This window comes from Oncorhynchus masou, chromosome 24, assembly GCF_036934945.1.
Source record: "Oncorhynchus masou masou isolate Uvic2021 chromosome 24, UVic_Omas_1.1, whole genome shotgun sequence".
Classification (NCBI taxonomy): Eukaryota; Metazoa; Chordata; class Actinopteri; order Salmoniformes; family Salmonidae; genus Oncorhynchus; species Oncorhynchus masou.
The window spans coordinates 75,638,741-75,663,583 of record NC_088235.1 but is presented as its reverse complement, the minus strand read 5'-3'; the positions used below and the strand labels follow the sequence as shown (position 1 = coordinate 75,663,583).

General features: G+C 43.0%; 1 protein-coding gene across 4 annotated transcripts; it reads right to left on the bottom strand.

Annotated features, from left to right (window-relative positions):
- Positions 1-11,612: 11,612 nt before the first annotated feature.
- On the bottom strand, positions 11,613-18,009 carry LOC135512652 (interleukin-6 receptor subunit beta-like). Of its 4 annotated transcripts, XR_010451443.1 has the most exons (17): positions 17,736-18,009; positions 16,666-16,789; positions 16,110-16,282; positions 15,869-15,946; positions 15,620-15,672; positions 15,489-15,516; positions 15,189-15,311; positions 14,845-14,924; positions 14,490-14,715; positions 14,216-14,377; positions 13,976-14,074; positions 13,700-13,870; positions 13,431-13,589; positions 13,146-13,206; positions 12,923-12,998; positions 11,999-12,380; positions 11,824-11,841 (listed from the first exon to the last, which is right to left on the bottom strand). XR_010451443.1 is itself a non-coding variant. In XM_064934892.1 (16 exons), the coding sequence occupies exons 1-16, from the start codon at positions 17,797-17,799 to the stop codon at positions 12,060-12,062; spliced, it is 1,998 nt and encodes a 665-aa protein (XP_064790964.1). In that variant the 5' UTR covers positions 17,800-18,009; the 3' UTR covers positions 11,613-12,059. The 4 variants fall into 4 exon arrangements, 3 of the variants coding, with proteins under 3 accessions (XP_064790964.1, XP_064790965.1, XP_064790966.1); XM_064934892.1 differs by having other exon boundaries at positions 11,613-12,380; XM_064934893.1 differs by having other exon boundaries at positions 11,613-12,380; positions 15,489-15,513.
- Positions 18,010-24,843: the final 6,834 nt, after the last annotated feature.

Genomic DNA, 24,843 nt, shown 5'->3' with positions numbered 1-24,843 from the left:
TGGCATCGGAATTCGAATTATTTAAAGTGTAATGCAGTTGATTGATAACAATGGTATGACTGAACATATATTCAGCATTAGATGAGCATTATAACATGATTATAACCCAAAATAAACGTGGAATGGCATGTACAGTGAACACACAAAAATATAAACTCAACACCTAAAGTGTTGATCCCATGTTTCGTGATATGAAATAAAAGATCCCAGAAATGTACGATATGCACCAAAAGCTTATTCCATCCACCTGACGTGTGGCATATCAAGAAGCTGATTAAACAGTATGAACATTACACAGGTGAACCTTGTGCTGGGGACAATAAAAGGCCACTCTATAATGTGCAGCTTTGTCACACAACACAATGCTACAGATGGTAGCGCTGTTGCCAGACTAGCGCTGTTGCCAGATAATTTAATGTTAATTTCTCTACCATATGCCGCCCCCAACTTAATTTAAGATAATTTGGCTGTATGTTCAACCGGCCTCACAGTTTGCGGATGCCAACTTTGTGAACAGAGTGCCCCATGGTGGCGTTGGGGTTATGGTATGGGCAGGCATAAGCTACGGACAATGAACACAATAACATTTTATCAATGGTAATTTGAATGCACAGAGATACCGTGATGAGATCCTGAGGCCCATTGTCATGCCATTCATACACCTCCATCACCTCAAGTTTCAGCATGATAATGCAATACCCCATGTTGCAAGGATCTATACACAATTCCTGGAAGCTGGAAATGTCCCAGTTCTTCCATGGCCTGCGTATTCACCAGACCAGAAATGTCATACATTGAGCATTTTTGGGATGCTCTGGATCGACGTGTACGACAGCATGCTCCAGTTCCCGCCAATATCGAGCAACTTCAGACAGCCATTGAAGTGGAATGAGACAACATTTCACAGGCCACAATCATCAGCCTGATCAACTCTAGGCGACGGATCAACTCTAGGCGCTGCATTAGGCAAATGGTGGTCGCACTAGATACTGACTGGTTTTCTGATCCACTCCTCTACCTTTTTTAAGGTATCTGTGACCAACAGAAGCATATCTGAATTCCCAGTCATGTAAAATCCATAGATTAGGGTCTAATTCATTTATTTCAATTGACTGATTTCCTTATATGAACTTTATTTTACATGACTGTATTTTTTAAAACCTTTATTTAACTAGGAAAGTCAGTTAAGAACAAATTATTATTTACAATGACGACCTACCAAAAGGCAAAAGGACCAAACACACATCACGACAAAAGAGACACTACACCATTGCATAAAGAGAGACCAAAGACAACAATATAGCATGGCAGCAGCACATGACAACACAGCATGGTAGCAACACACATGACAACAACATGGTAGCAGCACAAACCATGGTGCAAACATTATTGGGCACAGACAACAGTGCAAAGGGCAAGAAGGTAGAGACAACAGCTCGTTCCAGTCTCTAGCTGCAGCGAACTGAAAAGAGGAGGGACCCAGGGATGTGTGTGCTTTGGGGACCTTTAACAGAATGGGACTGGCAGAACAGGTGTTGTATGTGGAGGATGAGGACTTCAGTAGGTATCTCAGATAGGGGGGAGTGATGCCTAAGAGGGTTTTATAAATAAGCATCAACAAGTGGGTCTTGCGATGGGTATACAGAGATGACCAGTTTACAGAGGAGTACAGAGTGCAATGATGTGTCCTATAATGAGCATTGGTAGCAAATCTGGTGGCCAAATGGTAAAGAACATCTATCTCCTCGAGAGCACCCTTACCTGCCGATCTATAAATTACGTCTCCATAATCTAGCATGGGTAGGATGTCATTGTCGGTGATCAGGCCTACCACTGTTGTGTCATCTGTAAACTTAATGATGGAGTCGTGCCTGGCCATGCAGTCATTGGTGAACAGGGAGTACAGGAGGGGACTGAGCACGCACCCCTGGGGGGCTCCAGTGTTGAGGATCAGCGTGGCAGATGTGTTGCTACCTACCCTCACCACCTGAGGGCGGCCCGTCAGGAAGTCCAGGATCCAGTTGCAGAGGGGGATGTTTGGTCCCAGGATCCTTAGCTTAGTGATGATCTTTGAGGGTACTATGGTGTTGAACGCTGAGCTTGTGTCACTGGGCAGCTCGCGGATGTGCTTCCCTTTGTAGTCTATATAAGTTTGCAAGCCCCGCCACATTAGACGAGCGTCGGAGCCGGTGTAGTACGATTCAATCTCAGCCCTGTATTGACGTTTTGCCTGTTTGATGGTTCGTCGGAGGGCATAGCAGGATTTCTTATAAGCTTCCGGGTTAGAGTCCCGCACCTTGAAAGCGGCAGCTCCACCCTTTAAAGTGCGAATGTTGCCTGTAATCCATGGCTTCTGGTTGGAGTATGTACGTACACTGAACTGTGTTTGATGTGATCAGGGGTGTATTCATTGCCGATTCTGTGGAAAAACATTTCTTAAAAGCTAGTAAATAGAACAAATGGGGATAAACATACCTGAATTTGCCCAATAGAAACTCTAATTTAAAATTGTTGGACTAATGATTACACCCTAGATAAGATAGATGCAGACAAGATTGTGCAAGGCGGTATTGAAGGTGTCAATGTCACCTCGTAGGGAAAATTGGAGTATCATGTAGTAGCCTAAACCTATCAATGTTCTCTCTCTCTCTCTCTCTCTCTCTCTCTCTCTCTCTCTCTCTCTCTCTCTCTCTCTCTCTCTGTTTCGCTCTCTGGCTGTCTGTCTCTTTGTCTGTTTCTGTCTGTCTCTCCATCTCTCTTTGAGTCTGTTTCTCTTTGTCTTTCTCCCTCCTTGGCCTTCGGTCCTATGTGATTCTTCTATGTAATTGCTCCTAACTTTTCCTTTTCTTTATTCTTTCTATCTAGGTGATATTGCCAGCTGCAATGATGACCTGACAGTCAAGAAATACTCATGTTTAGGGAGGTCATTTGCAGACTTTAAATCGTAAGCATTGTGCATCTTACTTTTGTGTTGTATAGTTAGAAGGAAATTCTGGTCAGTTTACAAATGTTATTTGTAATGGAAGGCTAAAGACTGTATTTTTCGTAGGTTTCTGGTTTGGTTTGGGTGTGTTCGCCTCTGGGCATCGGTCAGAACGCAATGATGGCAAGACTTGTAGGGTTGTAGTTTCCTGAAAGAACAGACAGTAAATAACAGGACAATATGTATAGGGCTTTGTATAGGGTTATGGGTTGATCAGTAGGAAGGCTACTGTACCACTGATCCATAACTGTGGATGTGGAAAGGTGATAGTGCTTCTGTGTGGTTGACCTATATAGGAGGAAGCAGAGTGCAGAGTGCCAGGAATAATATCAGGAATAATATACAGAAATTATACAATGACATTACTTGACACCATTTACAATATAAACTGTAAAGGCATCGTTTACTACACAGTTTACTACGCATAAAGGGACTAATCTAAAGCACCACTAGGTGGCAGTAGTAACACATGAACGGCTAGGGCATTGCTACCTAACTGAATTGTGGAATCTCACTGAATCCTGGTCACTCTTTGGCAAGAAAGGAGATCCACGAAGTGAACTGAATCTCTAAGCCTGAGTTCTCGTCAAGTAAAGGTAAGGATGGCTCACCTAGGGAGCTCTACACTCACAATTCCACTTAGTTCAGAAACTGTAACTCTATGCCGGATGTAACTATGAGCCGGATGCTGGATGTAATGCTGTGGTGGATGCTGGATGTAACTCTGAGCCGGATGCTGGATGTAACTCTAAGCCAGATGCCGGATGTAACTATGAGCCGGGTTCTGGATGTAATGCTGCGGTGGATGCTGGATGTAACTCTAAGCCAGATGGCGGATGTAACTATGAGCCGGATGCCGGATGTAACTATGAGCCGGATGCTGGATGTAACTCTGAGCCCGATGCTGGATGTAACTCTGAGCCGGATGCTGGATGTAACTCTGAGCCCGATGCTGGATGTAACTTTGAGCCGGATGCTGGATGTAACTCTGAGCCGGATGCTGGATGTAACTCTAAGCCGGATGCTGGATGTAACTATGAGCCGGATGCTGGATGTAAGGTTGCGGTGGATGCTGGATGTAACTCTAAGCCAGATGCCGGATGTAACTATGAGCCGGATGCCGGATGTAATGCTGTGGTGGATGCTGGATGTAACTCTAAGCCAGATGCCGGATGTAACTATGAGCCGGATGCTGGATGTAACTCTGAGCCGGATGCTGGATGTAACTCTGAGTCGGATGCCGGAAGCTGCATGTAACACTGAGGCAGATACTGGATGCTGGATGTAACTCTGAGCCGGATGCTGGATGTAACTCTGAGCCGGATGCTGGAGATAACTCTGTGCAGGATGCAACTCTGTGCAGGATGCTGGATGTAACTCTGAGCCAGATGCTGGATGCAAATCTGAGCCCTGATTCTATACTGGATGTCACATCCAGCATCCAGCATCTAGCTCAGAGTTACAGCCCCTACTGTTAATAGGCTCACCAGACTTGTAGAAACTTACACAATATATACAAAAGTATGTTGACACACTTTCTCTCAAATTAGTGGATTTGGCTATTTCAATCTCACCCTTTGCAGACATGTGTATAACATCGAGCACACAGCCATGCAATCTCCATAGACAAACATTGGCATTAGAATGGCCTTACGGAAGAGTTCAGTGACTTTCAACATGGCACCGTCATAGGATGCCACCTTTCTAATAGGTCAGTTAGTCAAATTTCTGCCTTGCTAGAGCTGCTCCGTACAACTGTAAGGGCTGTTATTGTGAAGTGGAAACGCCAAGGAGCAACAACGACTCAGCCGCGAAGTGGCAGGCCACACAAGCTCACAGAACGGGACCGGCGAGCGCTAAAGAATGTAGCGCATAACATTTGTCCGTACTGCCTCCCGAGCGACACAGCGATCTTAGGCACTGCATCACAGTGCTAGAGGCATCAATACAGACCTGGGTTCGATCCCAGGCTGTATCACAACTGGCTGTGATCGGGAATCACATAGGGTGGCACACGTGGGATTGTTCATCAGGAGCTTCATGAAATGTGTTTCCATGGCCAAACAGCAGCACACAAGTCTAAGATCACCAAGTGCAATGCCAAGCGTCGGCTGGAGTGGTGTAAAGCTCACTGGTATTGGAGTTTATTTTTTATTTTTTTATTTCCCCTTTATTTAACCAGGTAGGCTAGTTGAGAACAAGTTCTCATTTGCAACTGCGACCTGGCCAAGATAAAGCAAATGTAACAGTAAAACCTTAGACTGTCCCCTCGCCCATACCCGGGCACGAACCAGGGACCCTCTGCACACATCAACAACAGTCACCCACGAAGCATCGTTAACCATCTCCCCACAAAAGCCGCGGCCCTTGCAGAGCAAGGGGAACTACTACTTCAAGGTCTCAGAGCAAGTGACGTCACCGATTGAAACACTATTTAGCGCGCACCACCGCTAACTAAGCTAGCGTTTCACATCCGTTACACAAAGCAGTGTGACACAGACAACAACACAGAGTTACACATGGAGTAAACAATTAACAAGCCAATAATACAATGAACAAGTCAATGACACAGTAGAAAAAAAGAAAGTCTATATACAGTGTGTGCAAAAGGCATGAGGAGGTAGGCAATAAATAGGCCATAGGAGCGAATAATTACAATTTAGCAGATTAACTCTGGAGTGATAAATGAGCAGATGATGATGTGCAAGTAGAGATACTGGTGTGCAAAAGAGCAGAAAAGTAAATAAAATAAAAACAGTATGGGGATGAGGTAGGTTAATTGGGTGGGCTATTTACCGATGGACTATGTACAGCTGCAGCGATCGGTTAGCTGCACAGATAGTTGATGTTTAAAGTTGGTGAGGGAAATAAAAGTCTCCAACTTCAGCGTTTTTTGCAATTCGTTCCAGTCACTGGCAGCAGAGAACTGGAAGGAAAGGCGGCCAAATGAGGTGTTGGCTTTGGGGATGATAAGTGAGATATATCTGCTGGAATGTGTGCTATGGGTGGGTGCTGCCATCGTGACTAGTGAACTGAGATAAGGCGGAGCTTTACCTAGCATAGACTTATAGATGACCTGAAGCCAGTGGGTCAGGCGACGAATATGTAGCGAGGGCCAGCCGACTAGAGCATACAGGTCGCAGTGGTGGGTGGCATAAGGTGATTTGGTAACAAAACAGATGGCACTGTGATAGACTGCATCCAGTTTGCTGATTAGAGTGTTGGAAGCTATTTTGTAGATGACACCGCCGAAGTCGAGGATCGGTAGGATAGTCAGTTTTACTAGGGTAAGTTTGGCGGCGTGAGTGAAGGAGGCTTTGTTGCTAAATAGAAAGCCGATTCTAGATTTGATTTTGGATTGGAGATGTTTAATATGAGTCTGGAAGGAGAGTTTACAGTCTAGCCAGACATCTAGGTATTTATAGTTGTCCACATATTCTAGGTTGGAACCATCCAGGTTGGTGATGCTAGTCGGGCGGGCAGGTGCGGGCAGAGAACGGTTGACAATCTTGCATTTGGTTTTACTAGCGTTTAAGAGCAGTTGGAGGTCACAGAAGGAGTGTTGTATGGCATTGAAGCTCGTTTGGAGGTTAGTTAGCACAGTGTCCAAGGAAGGGCCAGAAGTATACAGGAGTGATGAAGCACGCATCACTGTCTGGCAGTCCGACAGATTTATCGGGGTTTGGCTGATGCCAGGAGAACGCTACCTGTCTGAATTCATAGTGCCAACTGTAAAGTTTGGTGGAGGAGGAATATTGGTCTGGGGCTGTTTTTTATGGTTTGGGCCAGGCCCCTCAGTTCCAGTGAGGGGAAATCTTAATGCTTCAGCATACAATGACATTCTAGACGATTCTGTGCTTCCAACTTTGGGGAAGGCCTTTTCCTGTTTCAGCATGACAATGCCCCCATGCACAAAGCGAGGTCCATACAGGTTTTTTTTAAATTGTAATATTTGTATTTAACCTTTATTTAACTAGGCAAGTCAGTTAAGAAAAAATTCATATTTACAATGATGGCCTACACCAGCCAAACCCGGACAACGCTGGGCCAATTGTGCGCCACCCTATGGGACTCCCAATCACGGCTGGTTGGGATACAGCCTGAATTCGAAAAAAGGTATGAATGTTTTCATGGAAGAGAAGGAAATTTGTAAGTGACCCCAAACTTTTGAATGGTAGTGTATATAATTTATGTGAGAGACAAGATTCACAAATTCTACAGCACAACGGCAGAGTCATGTCTTCAGTGTAAAACTAACAATAACTCAATAATTCATGCTTTCTGGGAGTGCTATAAAGTCCAGAAATTATGGGCAGAGTTAGAAATCTGGCTGACAGAAGTTTTACAATGTAAATGTATTTTAACCAGTCTATGTGCATATTTCAAGACACGGCATATGGGTGTGCGGTGAGATACCCACTGGGCTAGACAATATTATTTTTGGCAATTATATTGAAGAAGTTAGGGACGCAACTTATGTTTTAGAAGTGAGGTGGGGGACATAACCTGGCAGAGGGTCCTCCCTCATAATTATTTCTGGCATCTAAACTAATTTCCTGCCTTTCTACTTGGGCTGTCTCCGACCAAAAACATCTTGGTCCACCAAGAGTAGTCTTTTCTTTCGACCAATCGATTGGTTGTGTATAGACACACCTTATGTGTTTTAATAAAATCAACAAGGCTATATGTCCTGAACTCATCTGATGCTTTAAGCTCGCTGTTTGATTCAATAATGAAGACACACAAATGATTCAAGAGGGAGCCAGAGATGAAGATATACTAACCAGAAGAAAAAAAAACTGTTCTCGACCCTCCTTATGCTCCTGAAGTTGCCGGTAATAGGCTACACCAGTGGTCGGCAACCTTTTTCATTTGGAGTGCCAATTTATCTTACCATTTCTATCAATCTGTGTGCCAGCGGTAGGCTATTTGTGTAAGGGATAAGAAGTAATCAGGTGTTTTATGACATTTCCACTGGATTAGAGCATTACATTTTTCCCTTTCATGCTGAGTGGTTATCGTAAGGGAGAGAACGGCTAATATTGTTCAAATACTTTGAGGAACTGATTTTGATTTTAAAAACAAAAGACGAGTGTAGCATAGGTTGAGTTCTGTAAAACACATGTCCACTCCAACAATGTGAAAGGTAAATGACTAATAATAATATATTGAATGCATTAACAGAAATTACCATAACCAAACAAACATTGCAGATGAGAAATCCTGGGAATTAACGGTAAATGTAGGCTACTACTGGTGATGTATGTAATGGGGAATTAATAGACACAGCAAAAAATGCACACAATTAAGTTATTATGAAACAATGAATAACCCCAAAATGACGGGAGTGTAACGATTTTCGTGGGGTGAAAGAGGAGGACCAAAGTGCAGCGTGGTATGTATCCATAATACTTTTAATCCAGAATGAATAGACAAACAAAAACAACAAAATTATAACCGAACAGTTCTGACAGGTGCAACAAACACTAACCAAAAAATAATCACCCACAATTCAAAATGGGAAAACAGGCTACCTAAATGTCTCTCAATCAGAGACAACAATAGACAGCTGCCTCTGATTGAGAACCATACCAGGCCAAACACATAGAAAAAGAAAACCTAGATCATACAACATAGAATACCCACCCACATCACACCCTGACCAAACTAAAAATAGAAACATACAAAGCAATCTATGGTCAGGGCGTGACAGTACCCCCCCCCCCAAAGGGACTCCGGCCGCAAAACCTAAACCCATGGGGGAGGGTCTGGGTGGGCATCTGTCCGCAGTGGCGGCTCTGGCGCGGGAAGTGGACCCCACTCCACCATAGTCTTGGCCCACTTAAGTGGCATCTTTGGAACGGCGACCCTTGCTGCCGACCTCGGACTGCGGACCCTTACAGTGGGCCCCGAATAGACGGGCGACTTTGGCAGCACCGGAGTGACGGGTGGCTCTGGCAGCTCCTGACTGACGGGCGGCTCTGGCAGCTCCTGACTGACGGGCGGCTCTGGCAGCTCCTGACAGATGTGCGGCTCTGGCAGCTTCTGACAGACGGGCGGCTCTGGCAGCTACTGACTGACGGGCGGCTCCGGCAGCTCCTGACAGACGGGGGGCTCTGGCAGCTCCTGACAGACGGGAGAACCTGGAAGGAGGAGACGGAGAGACAGCCTGGTGTGTGGGGCTGCCACAGGACCCACCAGGCTGGGGAGACCTACAGGAGGCCTGGTGCGTGGAGGAGGCACCGGATGGACCAGGCTGTGGGGGAGCACTGGAGCTCTGGTGCATATTCACCCGGCACGGGCAGAGTGCAGGCATAGGAAGCACTGCACCCTCCCAGCGCCTTGGAGACACAGCACGCAGAGCCGGCTCAGGATACCCTGGGCCGAAACGGCGTACCGGAGACCAAACACGCTGGGCCGGCACAACACGCCCTGGCTGGATGCCCACTCTCGCATGGCACTTGCGGGGGGCTGAGATGTAGCGCACCGGGCCATGCATGAGTACTGGGGACACCGAGCACTTCACCGCATAACACGGTGCCTGCCCGGGTCGCTCTCTCACCACGGTAAGCACGGGGAGTTGGCTCAGGTCTCCTACCTGACTTTGCAAATCTCCCCGTGTGCCTCTCGTGCCTGTTGCGCTGCCACGTTCTTGTTGCCAACTCCCTTCTCCCTCCTCGCACTGTTCCAGAGAATCCCAGGCGGGCTCCGGCACTCTCCCTGGGTCGATCGACCACGTTTCTACCTCCTCCCAAGTTGTCTCATAGTCCAGATCTCGCTGCCTCTCGTTACCACGCTGCTTGGTCCTTTCTTGGTGGGTGATTCTGTAACGATTTTCGTTGGTGGAAGGAGAGGAGGACCAAAGTGCAGCGTGGTATGTATCCATAATACTTTTAATCCAGAATGAATACATGAACAAAAACAACAAAACGATAAACTAACAGTTCTGACAGGTGCAACAAACACTAACCAGAAAATAATCACCCACAACTCAAAATGGGAAAACAGGCTACCTAAGTATGGCTCTCAATCAGAGACAATGATAGACAGCTGCCTCTGATTGAGAACCATACCGGGCCGAAAAAGAAAACCTAGACCATACAACATAGAATACCAACCCATATCACACCCTGACCAAACTAAAAATAGAAACATACAAATCGATCTACAGTCAGGGCGTGACAGGGAGTGAGACGTGCCTTGTGCATGAGCCAAACTCTTCATATTCTTAGACCGTGGCATCCCACGGCCTCCTCAATGGATTAGTCCCTGAGACAGGGGCAAATCACACAGGTGTCTCGTGTGCCATGAAAAAATATATATATTTGCGACTGCTCGACTAAAAAAATCTAATATTTTCAATACAGATCCATTTTGTCATACAGTAGGCTACTCTATATAAGCCACCCAGACCTTATGAAAGTTGCACAGTATACCCTTAATCTTGTAATTCAAATCTAGTGATGCATAACTTGACATTTCTGCCATCCATTGTGACATTCTGGGAGGATAACCAACCTTCCAATTAATGGCAATGCGTTTCTTAGGCGCTATAAATGCTAGCTGCCTCTGATTGAGAACCATACCAGGCCAAACACATAGAAAAAGAAAACCTAGACCGTACAACATAGAATACCCACCCACATCACACCCTGACCAAACTAAAAATAGAAACATGCAAAGCAATCTACGGTCAGGTCCGGGATCCAAGCAAACAAAAACAGGGAGAATGTGTTTTTTTTATTTTTTTAAATTGGTTATCCCCCTTTCTCCCCAATTTTGTGGTATACAATTGTTAGTAATTACTATCTTGTCTCATTGCTACAACTCCCGTGCAGGCTCGGGAGAAAGCCATGCGTCCTCCGAAACACGAAACACAACCCAACCAAGCCGCACTGCTTCTTAACTCAGCCGCACAACCAACCCGGAAGCCAGCCGCACCAATGTGTTTGAGGAGACACCGTGCACCTTGGTTAGCATACACTGTGCCCGGCCTGCCACAGGAGTCACTGGTGCCCGATGAGACAAGGATATCCCTACTGGCCAAACCCTCCCTAACCCGGACGACACTAGGCCAATTGTGCGTTGCCCCACGGACCTCCCGGTCGTGGCTGGCTGCGACGGAGCCTGGGCACGAAACCCAGGGTCTCTGGTGGCACAGCTAACGCTGCGATGCAGTGCCCAAGGCCACTGCGCCACCCGGGAGGCCCCCCTTCTGTATTTTACACCTCCAGCAGAGGAAATACATTTCTGAGTGCATGTTATTCAGTTTCACTGGCATATAGTACGATCTATGGATGGTCTTAAACTGCAGTAATTTATGTCTGAGATTATATGAACATAATCAATAACGTTACATTGCTATACTGACTCTAATAAAAACTCACATTGCGCTGTCAAGAAATGTTTGCAAAAATGCAATTTTAGAATGTGGGGGGTCATATTCCCCAGTCAAATGATACTCCATCTTTAAGAGAATGGAAGCATCAAATGCTTTATTATTTAAATATGAGAAAAATTCTGTCTACAGACAAACAACATAACACAATTTGAAGTCACATGGGGCAGAGCATTAGAAGGCACTAAAGCCGTAACGTCTGATGCAGTGAAAATAATGAAAAACATTGAATAATGAAGTACTGTAAGCTTTATGCGACATCTTTTTGAGTACCAACCCATTACACCTCGTTGTTTGTGTGGGAACATGTGGGTCTGAGCAAGTGTGATGCCACTAATGTTTGTGGAAATGTATGTAAATTAAGTTGTCTGGTTTTTGCCTGTTTTTGCTTATTGTCAAGAAAATAAGTTTAATCAAATGTTAAAGAAATACATCAATGCAAACTCTCTGGCAGTGTTGCCTAACACTTTACTTAAAGGATGCAGATACGCTTTTTAACTTGTTAGAAACAAGTATAAGCCTTTATAATGTATTATAAGGCTTATAATATGTCAATTTTCTCAACTGACTCAAGATGGCTGTTATTTAGTCAGGACCAATAGAAAGTGACAATACACCATAATAAGGGGGTCATATATTATAATTACAGGCTTCGAGCGAGTGCTACAGCAGTGATGTCTAAAGTTGGATCCCGACATCCTCGGTGGAGTATGCTTTCATATCAAAGACCAGACCGTTCCTGTACATCAACATGGTGACCAAACAGTCAATCTCTCCTTGGCTTGAATCAGGGGTTTCTAGACGTAGCACCTGGGCCTTGTAATCAGGGCTCAGCGGGTCACTGACTGGGGTGCTGGAGTCTCCCAGGCACTTCTCGTCCGTGTCTTCACACTCGTATGTCTCAGACACCTCCAGGACAGTGGCTTCCTCGGGGTTGGGGTCTTGGCTGCAGTTGTCATATAGCTGCAGCTCATGCACCTCCTCCTTCTCATGCATACTCTGTTGAGACAAAGGGATACCCATTCAGGATCAAATCATGCCAATGTCTCAATGATGTCAGCATCAACACATGCCTTGGACAAATGTTCAAGTTATGCACACACAAAGTCGTGCACCAGATATTTTTGTAACATGTTTTGTAAAAAGTTGAGTTGATAAACCAGCTATTTAATAAGTTTGGCGTGCATTATTGTTTGTGGCCAAGGGAAGATTCTTCTCACCATGTTTGTGCTTTCCTTGCTCAGCAGGCACTTTCCTCCCACCAGTGTATTCATATAGACCTGAGCACCTCTGTAGACACAATAACTAACCCTACCTTTTATGATGGCAGCCTGACAGGGCTCAATCATGACTATGGTACTTTTATAATTTGTGATTTTAGTGTAAAAGATCAAAGCATGTCACATGATGTCTACTTTCAATTTAATCATGTGCTGTGTGCATTCTGACTTACAAAGCAGGACATTTAGGGAAAATGCAGAGTTCTGCACAGTAAAGTCTGAACACAATCCTAAATATGTCAATTGTTAAAAGGATTTTACCTGATTCCTCGCTCGATAATTCACCGACTCTACGACCACAGGACGTGGTATTGGTGGGAAGATATTTTTTTTATGTCTTAGAATTAGAACAAAAGTTATAGATGCTGTTTAGAATGATGTGTGAAATCATTGAAAAATGAACAATATTCATCCCTGAAAGACTAGACTTTCTTGCTGATCCTGAAGATCGGATGTTATTAAAAAGTATATATTTTCAGCTTACCTCTTGATGATGAACAAGCATACTGTTATTAATATTGCAATTATGCCAGCTATGATCCAACCTTATTGGAAAAGATAAAGGAGATAATTTAATTTTATGTTGAGTTCGATAAGCATCTTGAGTCTGTAGGGGGAAGCAATGCAGGCAACATCCACATATCACTAAATTGAAAATCACAAGTCAATCATACCATGAATGTGGACTCTCATAATTTCAAAATTGTTTAACATTTCTGCTGGTTCTCTGGTCTAGTCTGTGCCATAAAAATACATTCCTAATTCCTACCAATAACGGACTGGGGTAGAGGCTTTGTCATGATTTCGATAGTTGTCGTTGGTCCTAAACCTGCAGCTGTTGCTCCAGCGAGATGGATGTTGTAGATGGACCCAGGTGTCAGGTTTTGAACAAGATACTCTGTTTTTGATGCAAAGCTCTTGAGACACTCTGATAAGAGACAAATGTGATATTCATCTATATTACATTAATTACACAATTACATAAATTACACGTTTATCACAGGGCATCGACTCATTAAGTTTGGAGGAGGACTTTACCAGATTCAATTTGTGACTCATTGTTTTGGCTTCTCATTGTGTAGCAGATTTCATAGTGTGTAAGGAAACCTCGCTGGTCTGGCACAGGAATAGGTTTCCAATGCAGCATTGCAGAATTGGTTGTAACATTAAGAATAGGAGCAGTGAAATGATCAGGTGCCTTACTGGGTGCTGAAAACAAGACATCCGTGTTAGATGATGTATACATTATGTAGGAAAGAACTGCATAAAAGCATTGCTGTGACAGTCAGATTTTTTTATATGAGCTTAGCTTACCACCCTCCCTTTTATACATGAGACACGTCTCTGTTGATTGTGGCTTTCCATCAGTTTGTTTGTGAACAAGGTAATAGTAACGTACATAGTCGTCCATCTCTGGAACAAAACCAGACGAGTTTTATCTCAGTTTGCCAGACATACCACCTGTATATCTTGATATATCACACTTGGTAAAGCACAGTAAAACAAATAGACATTTCCTATTCTCTCTCTCCCCCCCAAAAAAATGTTTTTTACTTTCTCTAACATGTTTTAGTTTTTTCTTCACGGTTCCATTTAGTTTTGATCTTTTCACTTTTTCTGGTCGCGTTTCTCCGTCTGTTGACTTGTACCACTCCAGGCAGGATTTCATAAAGCCATGCGCATACTTGAGTGGGATGAGTCTGTCATTAGGCCAAGCTAATTGGAAATTAAATAACAACATTTTGATTTCAGGAATTAACATCATTGTGTAGGGGTAAATGAAGCATAAGCGCAGACACACAAAAAACACACACACATATATACTTACACTTGCAAGGAAATGAAATATGTTTTGCTGGGACAAGGATATGTGTCCGGGATGACTTTCCCACTTTATTAAAGGCAATAATGTCGCCACTGACAGCAGAGTAAGTCACATAAACACTGAACTCAGTGGTAGTGACAATGGTGAAGTTCGTTCGCTTTAGTAGGCATGGCCAAATATGGAGAGAGAGGTTGTAATTCACCTGCATAGAGACTGGATAAGGTGGTGTCTAGAAGACACAGGGGTACACAAATAAGATGTAAGTGATGCAACTCTTTAACACATTTTGAGCCTAATTGTAACCCGCAGAGTCTAGAATGTTACTTAATTTTCAATGTTTTGTAGCACTTTAACTTACACCCCAAGTCAGCTTGAGTAGTCGAGTACCATTGTTAAAATCCTCTACTGTCCAGTTAACTTCTGGGGGATTTGGGATTTCTGCAGCAAAATTACAGTTATAACCAGAAATGGTACATCCTCAGCAATTCTATAAGGGCAAAGCCAGGAACATGTCTTCATCTCAGGACATAGAGTCAAAAAAATTCTGACATTACAGAAGATTGAAATTCAATTAATGAATTTAAAAACTTGCCACTGTTTCCAATCGTCATGTGAACAGAATTGACTGATTTTGAATAGAATTGCCATCATCCCTGGTGAGTTTCACTGTAGGCACAGACTATTTAAATATCCATTGCTCACCAGTGGGAACGTCCAGGATTGGAGTCCAGTCGCTCCACAGGGGATGTTTGACATGCTTGGACATTTGTCTGACCTGTAGTTGGTACACAGATTTGTTCTGGAGATTCTCCAGCGTGACCATGGCTGTACAGACAAACACAGGTTTACTGCAAGTCTCACTCTAGTAGTGATAGCTTTGCACTTTTCAAATACTCCATTTTTATTGAGACCCACACTGCAGTAAAATAATGAAATAAACATTACAATAACTTGGCTGCTTATAATTCAAAAGATCTTAAAATGAAACTGAAAGGAGCTCACCTTGTTTGACTTCTTTCTTAAATGTCTTCTAGACCAACAGAGACAAGGTCAAATTAATTGAGGCAAAAATACTAAACTCATCAGAAAAGAATGAATGAGATCATTGTTGCAAGGAAAAGAAGAGGTCTCACCCATGTCCCTGAGGTTTCCTCTAGTCTTCTGAACTTGACCTCTATGACAGCATCTTCAGGCACGTGCACATATGAGAAATTGCTTTTTCAGATTGGTTGTGTTTAAAAAATTCAAAAATTCAACGTAAATCTCGTTACTTGTAACACATAAAACGAGCCAATCTCTCATAACCTCTTGAATCTTGGAAGAAAACTGTTGAGCACCTGCCCTCCCAAAGGACTGTGCAAGGCCCTGAGCACCTTAACTACCTTTCTTGTTATCCCAGCTGAGGGTAAGATTACTCGAGGATCTTGCCATAGACATACGTTGGGGAGCTTCATATTTAACTGTAGGGAGAAAGCAAATCACGTTACACACAAAAAAAACAAAGATTACAATAGGAATCTTGGGATTCAAATCGTACCGTGGTCAGTTGTGTAAAGTACTTAGTGGATTCTTAGCCTGCATTTTACACCGAATAACAGTTCAAAAATAAAAAAAATGATTTACCTCTTTCAGAAAGTGTAACAGTGGTATTGAGTGACCGGCAGCTCCAGTTGCCCATGTAAGCGACCACCCATATATCCACCAACACTTTGTTGAGCACTGTATTGTCTTGCACACAGATATAGCTCTTCCTACTACTGCCCAGCGATGTTCTACTTGCAGCGGAATTGGAGCGGCTGAAAACATTAAGGATGAGCGCAACATTTGGTTTGCACATTAAACAGGTATTTGTATGATCAATGTTTTATTACCTGGGGGGGATCTACTAAGGTTGATGGTATTGCCTTGTGCTTGAGAATGAACTGTCTTCCTACTGTCAAACTCTTGCTTTATCTGCCGGTGACCGTAACGTGCACACGCTCACATATCACAACACTTTTCTTTTTGTCTACTATAATAAAATTGTTACAATGTATATACAGGTAGCTCTTAAATGAGTTCTTCATGCATTGTTTAGCCACTACACACCTAGCACCTGCCGGTTTCCCGGTGTCATAATACAACTTCTGTCTGTGTAACTTGTGGAAAGTTCCCAAGCATGCATAGCTAGTTAACTTACCTGTAAAAAAGCTCATAAGTTGCATTCTTCATAGATTCAGATGTCTCCCATTCACATGTATAGATGGTGGCACTTTCAGTTTTCTTGTAGCACAGAGGACTAGAAGGACATTTAATAGTTGCCCCTTTATAAAGGAAATTTAAAGTGCTTAAATTAAAAAAAATAATAATTTAATTCAGTGAGTTGCTGTCGTTCATTAGTATGTATACATGGGCTCTGAAGTTATTGACACCTTTGTTAAAGATGAGCAATAATGTCTGTGTAAAATAAATTATTAAAATACTGAGGTATATTTTTGTTTGCAAAACATTTGGTAAATTGTATTATTTCATACTAATACAATTGTTCAGAGAAACATTTTGTTTAACAAGTAATTATTGTTAAAAAACAAAACAATTGACACCCCTAATAGATTTTTATAATAAAGTAGTCAAAAGTTTAGTATTTGGTCCCATATTCCTAGCACGCAATGACTAAATCAAGCTTGTGACTCTACAAACTGGTTGGCTGCATGTACAGTTTGTTTCGGTTGTGTTTCAGATTATTTTGTGCCCAATAGAAATTAATGGTAAATAATGTATTGTGTCATTGGAGTATAATCATTTCAGACCCCACCATACAACTTCTTTGCTTTCACCAGAGAGGGTCAAGTTAATTTAATAGATATTATGAATAGAATATATTCTATAAATGATTATATTAGATGTTACTTTGCAAAATTATCCCTAAATTACAAATGGGTATTACAAAAGTTTGTTTGAAATACTACTAATTGTAACTATCAGTGTGCAATAAATAATATGCATATCTTTCATCTGTATTTCTGCACAGTTCATTTACAGTAGCAGCCCTGTAACAAACTCTTGTTTGTGAAAACCATGCTGCCCTGATAAGCTAACCATAATCTTCAGCCTCATGTCAAACTTCAATCAGAGTAAATGCTTCTTATTTGTCTTATGGTTTTGGTAGTATGATAATTGTATCACTACGGAGATAAGCTGAACAGAATTGACGCTGGGCCAAGAGCCACTTGAAAGTCCCTGAGACTGAGTAGAGAGAAAGATTCATACCTTGAGCTATTACCATAGCAAGAAGCAGAAATCCTTGCAAGAACCAGTGTTCCTTTGCCTCCATCACCTCGACAACCCCTTGACGGAGTTAGTGTGTAAAGTCTCCAAACAGGTGACAATCCAGGGTTGATCAGCCTGCGTTTGACCAAAGAGACTTGGGTTTGCTAGACTGTTAACACAGTTCCATGCAGCCGTCGACAGCTCCTCAAACCTGTTTCAGTTACGCTTCTTGTAAATGAAACTGTTGGGGGCGAAAAATGTCTGCATGCTCTTGTTCTTTCTCAGATAAAAGGGCAGAACATGTTGTCTCTACACCACAAACCACAATGTTGGGGAGGGAAGCGTGCTGACTGTTGGCAGGTTAAAAAAGAAACCTTGACTTAATGTTTCAGAGAGGATGTTGGCCACTGCAACCTTCTGCAGTGACACAAAATGACCTACTTTACCTTTCCTACGCTCAGAAGCATAATCTATTTTCACATCACTCTCAAGCTAACCCCTGCCATGCAGCTTAGGCTTTGATGGACTCTTTCATATTAAAAGCATCACTCATCACTGAGGTTTAGAAAACTGGCTTTGCAACGGTTTGCTCGACCAATCTGAATGAAGACACTTTGGTAGGACTTTTCAGGCAATCAGCTGAAGGCGTGGGCAATTCTGAGCAATTTCTCATCTCTTACATCCTCAAATTGGATTTCCATTTTCTATGAAATGACTATATTTCTTTAACATTGCTTAGTCACTTTATACCTCTCTTTGTACCTATTCCACATTAAAGGTGCATTCCGTTAGATTTCTATGTGCAAATTCCACTGCGCACACCACGTCATTTCAACGTGGATAACTGGGTAATGTTTGGTTGAGACGTTGATCAATGACATTACAACCTACAGTATATTCAACCACTCAAAGAGACAGTCAAAAGTTTGTTGAAAGTATAGAGATAACACATTGGAAATTCAACAATGTCCACTGAACAAAAATAAAAATGTAAAGTGTTGGTCCCATGTTTCATGAGCTGAAATAAAAGATCCCAGAAATGTTCCATACGCACAAAAAGCTTCTTTCGCTCAAATTTTTTTGAAACAAATTTGTTAACATTCCTGTTAATGAGCATTTCTCTTTGGCCAAGATAATCCATCCACCTGACAGGTGTGGCATATCAAGAAGCTGATTAAACAGCAGGATCATTACACAGGTGCACCTTCTGCTGGGACAAAAGGCCACTCTAAAATGTGCAGTTTTATCCCTCAAGTTTTTGCGGGAGCATGCAATTGGCATGTTGACTGTAGGAATGTCCACCAGAGCTGTTGCCAGAGAATAATGGGAATTAATTTCACTACCTCAAGCCACCTCCCTCATTGTTTTAGAGCATTTGGCAGTACATTCAACCAGCCTCACGTATGGCATCGTGTGAGTGAGCAGTTTGCTGATACCAACGTTGTGAAGGGTCCCATGGTGGAGGTGGGTTTATGGTATGGGCAGGCATAAGCTATGGACAACAAACACAATTGCTTTTTATCGATGGCAATTTGAATGCACAGAGATACCGTGATGAGACCCTGAGGCCCATTGTCTTGCCATTTATCCACCGCCATCACCTCATGATTCAGCATCATAATGCACTGCCCCATGGCGCAAGGATCTGTACACAATTCCTGGAAGCTGAAAATGTCCCAGTCCTTCCATGGCCTGCATACTCACCAGACATGTCACCCATTGAGCATGTTTGGGATACTCTGGATCAACGTGTACGACAGCATGTTCCATTTTCTGCCAATATCCAGCAACTTTGCACAGCCACAATCAGCAGCCTGGTCAACTCTATGTGAAGGAGATGTGTCGCGCTGCATGAGGCAAGTGGTCACACCAGAAACTGTCTGATATTCAGATCCAGGCCTTTACCTTTTTTTAAGGTATCTGTGACCAACAGATGCAAATATCAGTTCCCAGTCATATGAAATCTATAGTTTTGGGCCTAATGAATTTATTTAAATTACTGATCTTTGGTTTAGATCTCACCCAAATTGTTACGGTTTTCTTCCGATGAAGGAGAGGACCAAAATGCAGCATGGTAATTGATACATGTTTAATAAACAAATAAACACAAAACAAGAACCGTACCGCGAAAACCTAAACAGCCTATCTGGTGCGAACAGAGACAGGAACAATCACCCACAAAACACTCAAAGAATATGGCTGCCTAAATATGGTTCCCAATCAGAGACAACGATAAACACCTGCCTCTGATCGAGAACCACTCCAGACAGCCATAGACTATTCTAGATAACCCTACTATATCACAATCCCAATACCTACAAAAAAAACAAGACAAAACACACCACATAATAAACCCATGTCACACCCTGGCCTAACCAAAATAATAAATAAAACACAAAATACTAAGACCAGGGCGTGACACAAATGTCTATCACTGCGCTTTCAACCATTTAAAAGCACAGCAAAGTTGAAATTGGAATACAATGTCAGATATTTTTTTTATTTATTCACGAGATGAATGTGTTATACCTCTGCTTCATCTAATAGCATCACCAAATGTCCTGGATTGCAATTGAGATTACACTGAAAGTACATGGTGCAAGAGATCAATGCCGTTCGAGATTCTGCTCAAGTTATTGCAGCAATTGTAAAGATCTCCACAGACCTGCGGCGACCTGGGCATGCTATCTTGAACAATAATAATCTTCAGAAATGGCTTTGACAAAGGAACAAAATAACTTTACAATGATGGTGACAACTTGGAGAAATGTTGGGGTTAAGTGGGTTAAAATCTTCCTGGAAGTCACAGAGGGATTTATTTAATTTCCCATGTGGTTTATATTAAAGGGCACTTTATTGAATATGTCTTTTAAAACTCAATATTGGTGCACAATTTCTACTTAAAATAAGAGACACAAAAGGCACTCATTTCGTGGAATGACACACATGTAACACTGCCTCAGATAACATGGTCCCACTCCACACAGTGTAAAATTCACTCTTCACCAAGTGTTACATTTCCAGAGTTGATTCAACTTTAACTCTTATTAAAACTCGCTTGTTTTGTTCCTGTGTAACTCTATGCTACTAAGGTTCACCCTGCCCAGGGTGATGCCCCTTAACATGAATACCATATAAGCTCATAATTAATAGCTGCTAACACAAAGATGTTTCTGCTAGGTGGAGTTCAGTTTGTTATTTGCAGTTAGTTTCCCAATCCTTCTTCCTCCTTTTGCTATCAGAAGACTGGAACATAGTATCAACAGAAACTGAAAGTTTCAAACAGGCATTTGTATGGCTTTTGTACAATTGAGCTCTTCATGCACTTAAAGTGTCTACCACTGATTCTTAATCTCAAGCTAAAGCAAAACATGAATCATTGTACTTTTGTAATTACAGGTGTTCCAATAGTGTACAGATATTTGTTAAGCGGAGTGACACAGGGGAATCCAGGAGCCTCAGATGAGGAAACAGGGATAAATTAACCAAACAGATGTGGAGACTGAGGTTGGAGTTAGCTGAGTAGAACAGGGTAAACAGGTCCTGAGGGGAATCCAAGATAGTGGTTGTGAGTAAAATCCAGAGCAAGGTAGTTGGGTGGTGAGATGTGGAACAGGAGACAGAGAGGTAACTGCAATGAGAGGCTAAACTGTGTCAGGCAGGGACACAGGCACATCAGCGTAACAGGATCTTGAATAATCATAAATGGCTAGAATCATGAACTGACTAAGCAGAGATTACGATCTGGCAGAGTGGAAGTGGCAGGACTGACTATTTGTACAGGTCTTGATTATGGAACGAGTTGCAGCTGGTAGGGATCTGCTCTGACTCCAGCACACCTGTCCCCAACCACACAATCACACAGAGAGAGAGAGGGAGAGAGAGAGAGTGTACAGGGGGAGTAACTGCAGGTCAAGAGGACACCAGATGAACACCAGAGAGCGTAGCAGGAGCAGATGTGACAGATATTATAGAATTCCTTTCACTCCCATGAAGTCCATGGCCATCAGGTCTGCATGGTAGAACTTCTAAGTAGAAGCTAATAACATCTACAGTAGAGTTCATAACCCAGTTACTCTAAGTCAGGTTTAGGGTTAGGGTTAGGGGTTAGGGAAAAAAGGACTATAATTGGGAATCAATTATTGGTCCCCAAATAGTCCTCACAAGTATAATAAGAAATGCACTACATGCTTGTCGAACATCTCATTCCAACGTCATATGCATTAATATGGAGTTGGTCCCCCCTGTGCTGCTATAACAGTCTCCACTCTTTCAGGAAGGCTTTCTGTGGGGACTTGCTTCCATTCAGCCATGAGCATTAGTGAGGTCGGGCACCGATGTTGGGCGATTAGGCCCGGCTTTCCAAATCATCCAAAGGGTGTTCGATGGGGTTGAGGTCAGGGCTCTGTGCAGGCCAGTCATGTTCTTCCACACTGATCTTGTCAAACCATTTCTGTATGCACCTCGCTTTGCGCAAGGGGGCATTATCACGCTGAAATGGGAAAGGGCCTTCCTCAAACTGTTGCAAAAAAGTTGGAAGCAATTCCATAGGAAGAGAGAGACTGGAGATTCTTTCAAACAACAATTTGACAAGATTTGCAAAAATGGAGCAATCAACCATCACCAAGAATGCTTAAGAGTTGAAAGCTTAACAAACATAGTCGGATCTCTACTTTTATAGAAAAATACATTTGTTGTATGAGTGTTAGTCAGCAGATAGTGTGTAAAAGGCAATTAGTTGTCTGTGCAGATTTAACTTAGCACGAGGTTGCTAGCCCAAGGGCTCAACCATCTAACTGCATTCAGCAAACATGTGTCTTTCTGTCCCACAAAGTCAAGTTCGTATCAGGTTAGAAAAAAACAAGCATATAACAAGAGACTATTCTTTAAGCAGTAAAACACGGGATAGCATGACTAATTATGTAATTTTCCACGACAAAGCACAGAATCTTCTAGAATGTCATTGTATGCTGTAGTGTTATATTTCCCTTCACTGGAACTAAGGGGCCTAGCCTGAACCATGAAAAACAGCCCCATACCATTATACTCCTCCACCAAACTTTACAGTTGGCACTATGCATTGAGGCAGGTAGCGTTCTCCTGGCATTTGCCAAACCCAGATTCGTCCGTCGGACTGCCAGATGGTAAAGTGAGATTCATCACTCCAGAGAATGTGAACGTGCAATTTGAATTGAAATTTATGGAGAGAGAGAGACTGCTCGCACGTGCTCTGATTTAAAACAACGATATTCGAGTGATAGCCTGTTTCAAAATTTTACAGCTGCAGTAAAATAAAATACATCATTACAATAAAACAATATGGTGACCTCCAAAAGCCAGATGGAGATGTATAAATTAGACAGACGGTCCTTATATGACTTTAGTATAGGCTGTGCTGCATGTAGGCCTACCTGTCACAAGAAAAAAGTTACCATGATGAGATGCATTGTGAACTGCACTCCATACTGAGATGGGCTGTCCATCCCCACCATGAGCATCCCCTCCTCCCTCCTCCAGACCATCTCCCATTCCTCACTTCACTCACCGCTAGTCTCACCACTTTCACGGCTGGCTCTCCGCTCTGCCAAAGCTCTCCAGTGTTCTCATCCTCCTAGATCTATCTTCTGCCTTTGAAACTGTGAACCATCAGATCCTCCTCTCCATCCTCTCAGCACTGGATGTCTCAGGTTCTGCGCACTCTTGGATTGCATCCTAACTGGCAGGCAGCTTCTCCCAGGTGAAGTGGAGAGGATCTGTGTCTGCACCACGTGCTGTCACTACTGGTGTTCCCCAGGGCTCGGTTCTAGGCACTCTCCTCTTTTATCTATATACTAAATCACTCGGCTCTGTCATATCCTCACATGTTCTCTCCTATCGTTGCTTTTTAAAAATTATTTTACCCCTTTTTGTCCCCAATTTTGTGGTATCCATCGCTGCAACTCCAGAATGACTCAGGAGAGGTGAAGGTCTAGAGCTCTGCATTCTCCGAAACACAACCCAGCCAAGCCACACTACTTCTTGACACAATGCCTGCTTAATCCGGAAGCCAGCCGCACCAATGTGTTGAAGGAAACACCGTACACCTGGCGACCATGTCAGCGTGCCACAGGAGTTGCTAGTTCGCGATGGGACAAGAACATGGGACAAGAAAATCCCTGCTGGCCAAACCCTCCCCTAACCCTGATGACTCTGGGCCAATTGTGTGCTGCCCCATTGGTCTCCCATCGCGGCCGGCTGCGACAGAGCCTGGATTTGCGACAGGTTATCTAGTGACACAGCTAGCACTGCAATGCATTGTCTTAGACCACTGCGCCATTCGGGAGGCCCCCTCTCCTATAATTGCTATGCTGATGACACTCAACTACTTTTCTCCTTCCCTCTTCTGGCAACCAGGTGGCAGCACACATCTCTGCATGCCTGGCAGACATCTCAGATTTTGTGGTCAATTAAAACCTGGTTGCCTCTACCTGGAGGCTGAAACTTGGCCGTAAGTGGATATTCCAGCAAGACAATATCCCCAAGCAGACATCGAAATCCAGAAAGAAATTATTAATTTACCACAAAATCATCTCATCTCAGTCTCCCATTGAAAACCTGTGGTTATAAATTGAAGAGGGCAGTTGAATGATATCAAGGATCTGAAAAGATTCCGTACACTCTTAGAAAAAGGGGTTCCAAAAGGGATCTTCGGCTGTCTCCATAGGAGAACCATTTTTGGTTCCAGGTAGAATTGTTTTTGGTTCCAGGTAGAACCCTTTAGGGTTCACCAGAGAACCCTCTGTGGAATCCAAAATAGTTCTACCTGTAACCAAAAGGGTTTTACCTGCAACCAAAAAGGGTTCTTCAAAAGGATCTTCTATGGAGACAGCCGAAGAACCCATTCAGGTTCTAGATAGCATCTTTTTTTCTAAGACTGTATGGAGGAATGGTCTAAGATCCCTCCCAATGTGATCTCTAATCTCAAAAAACATTTTAGAAAAAAGTTCAGTGCCGTTATCCTCGCAAAGTGAGATATTGAAAGGTATTGAAAACAGGGGCGCCAAGACCCCTTTCTTTTTTAGATAAAAAAATAAATAATTGTTAAACCAATTTTTTTTCAATTTTATGA

Bases quoted from the DNA above. Each gene is read 5' to 3' on its own strand.
- LOC135512652 (XM_064934892.1), bottom strand. From the start codon at position 17,799: ATGGAGGCAAAGGAACACTGGTTCTTGCAAGGATTTCTGCTTCTTGCT. The intron at 16,790-17,735 runs GTATGAATCTTT...TCCTTTATAAAG, and splicing joins TGCTATGGTAATAGCTCAAG to GGGCAACTATTAAATGTCCT. The intron at 13,590-13,699 runs GTAAAGTCCTCC...GTCTCTTATCAG, and splicing joins TGAGTCACAAATTGAATCTG to AGTGTCTCAAGAGCTTTGCA.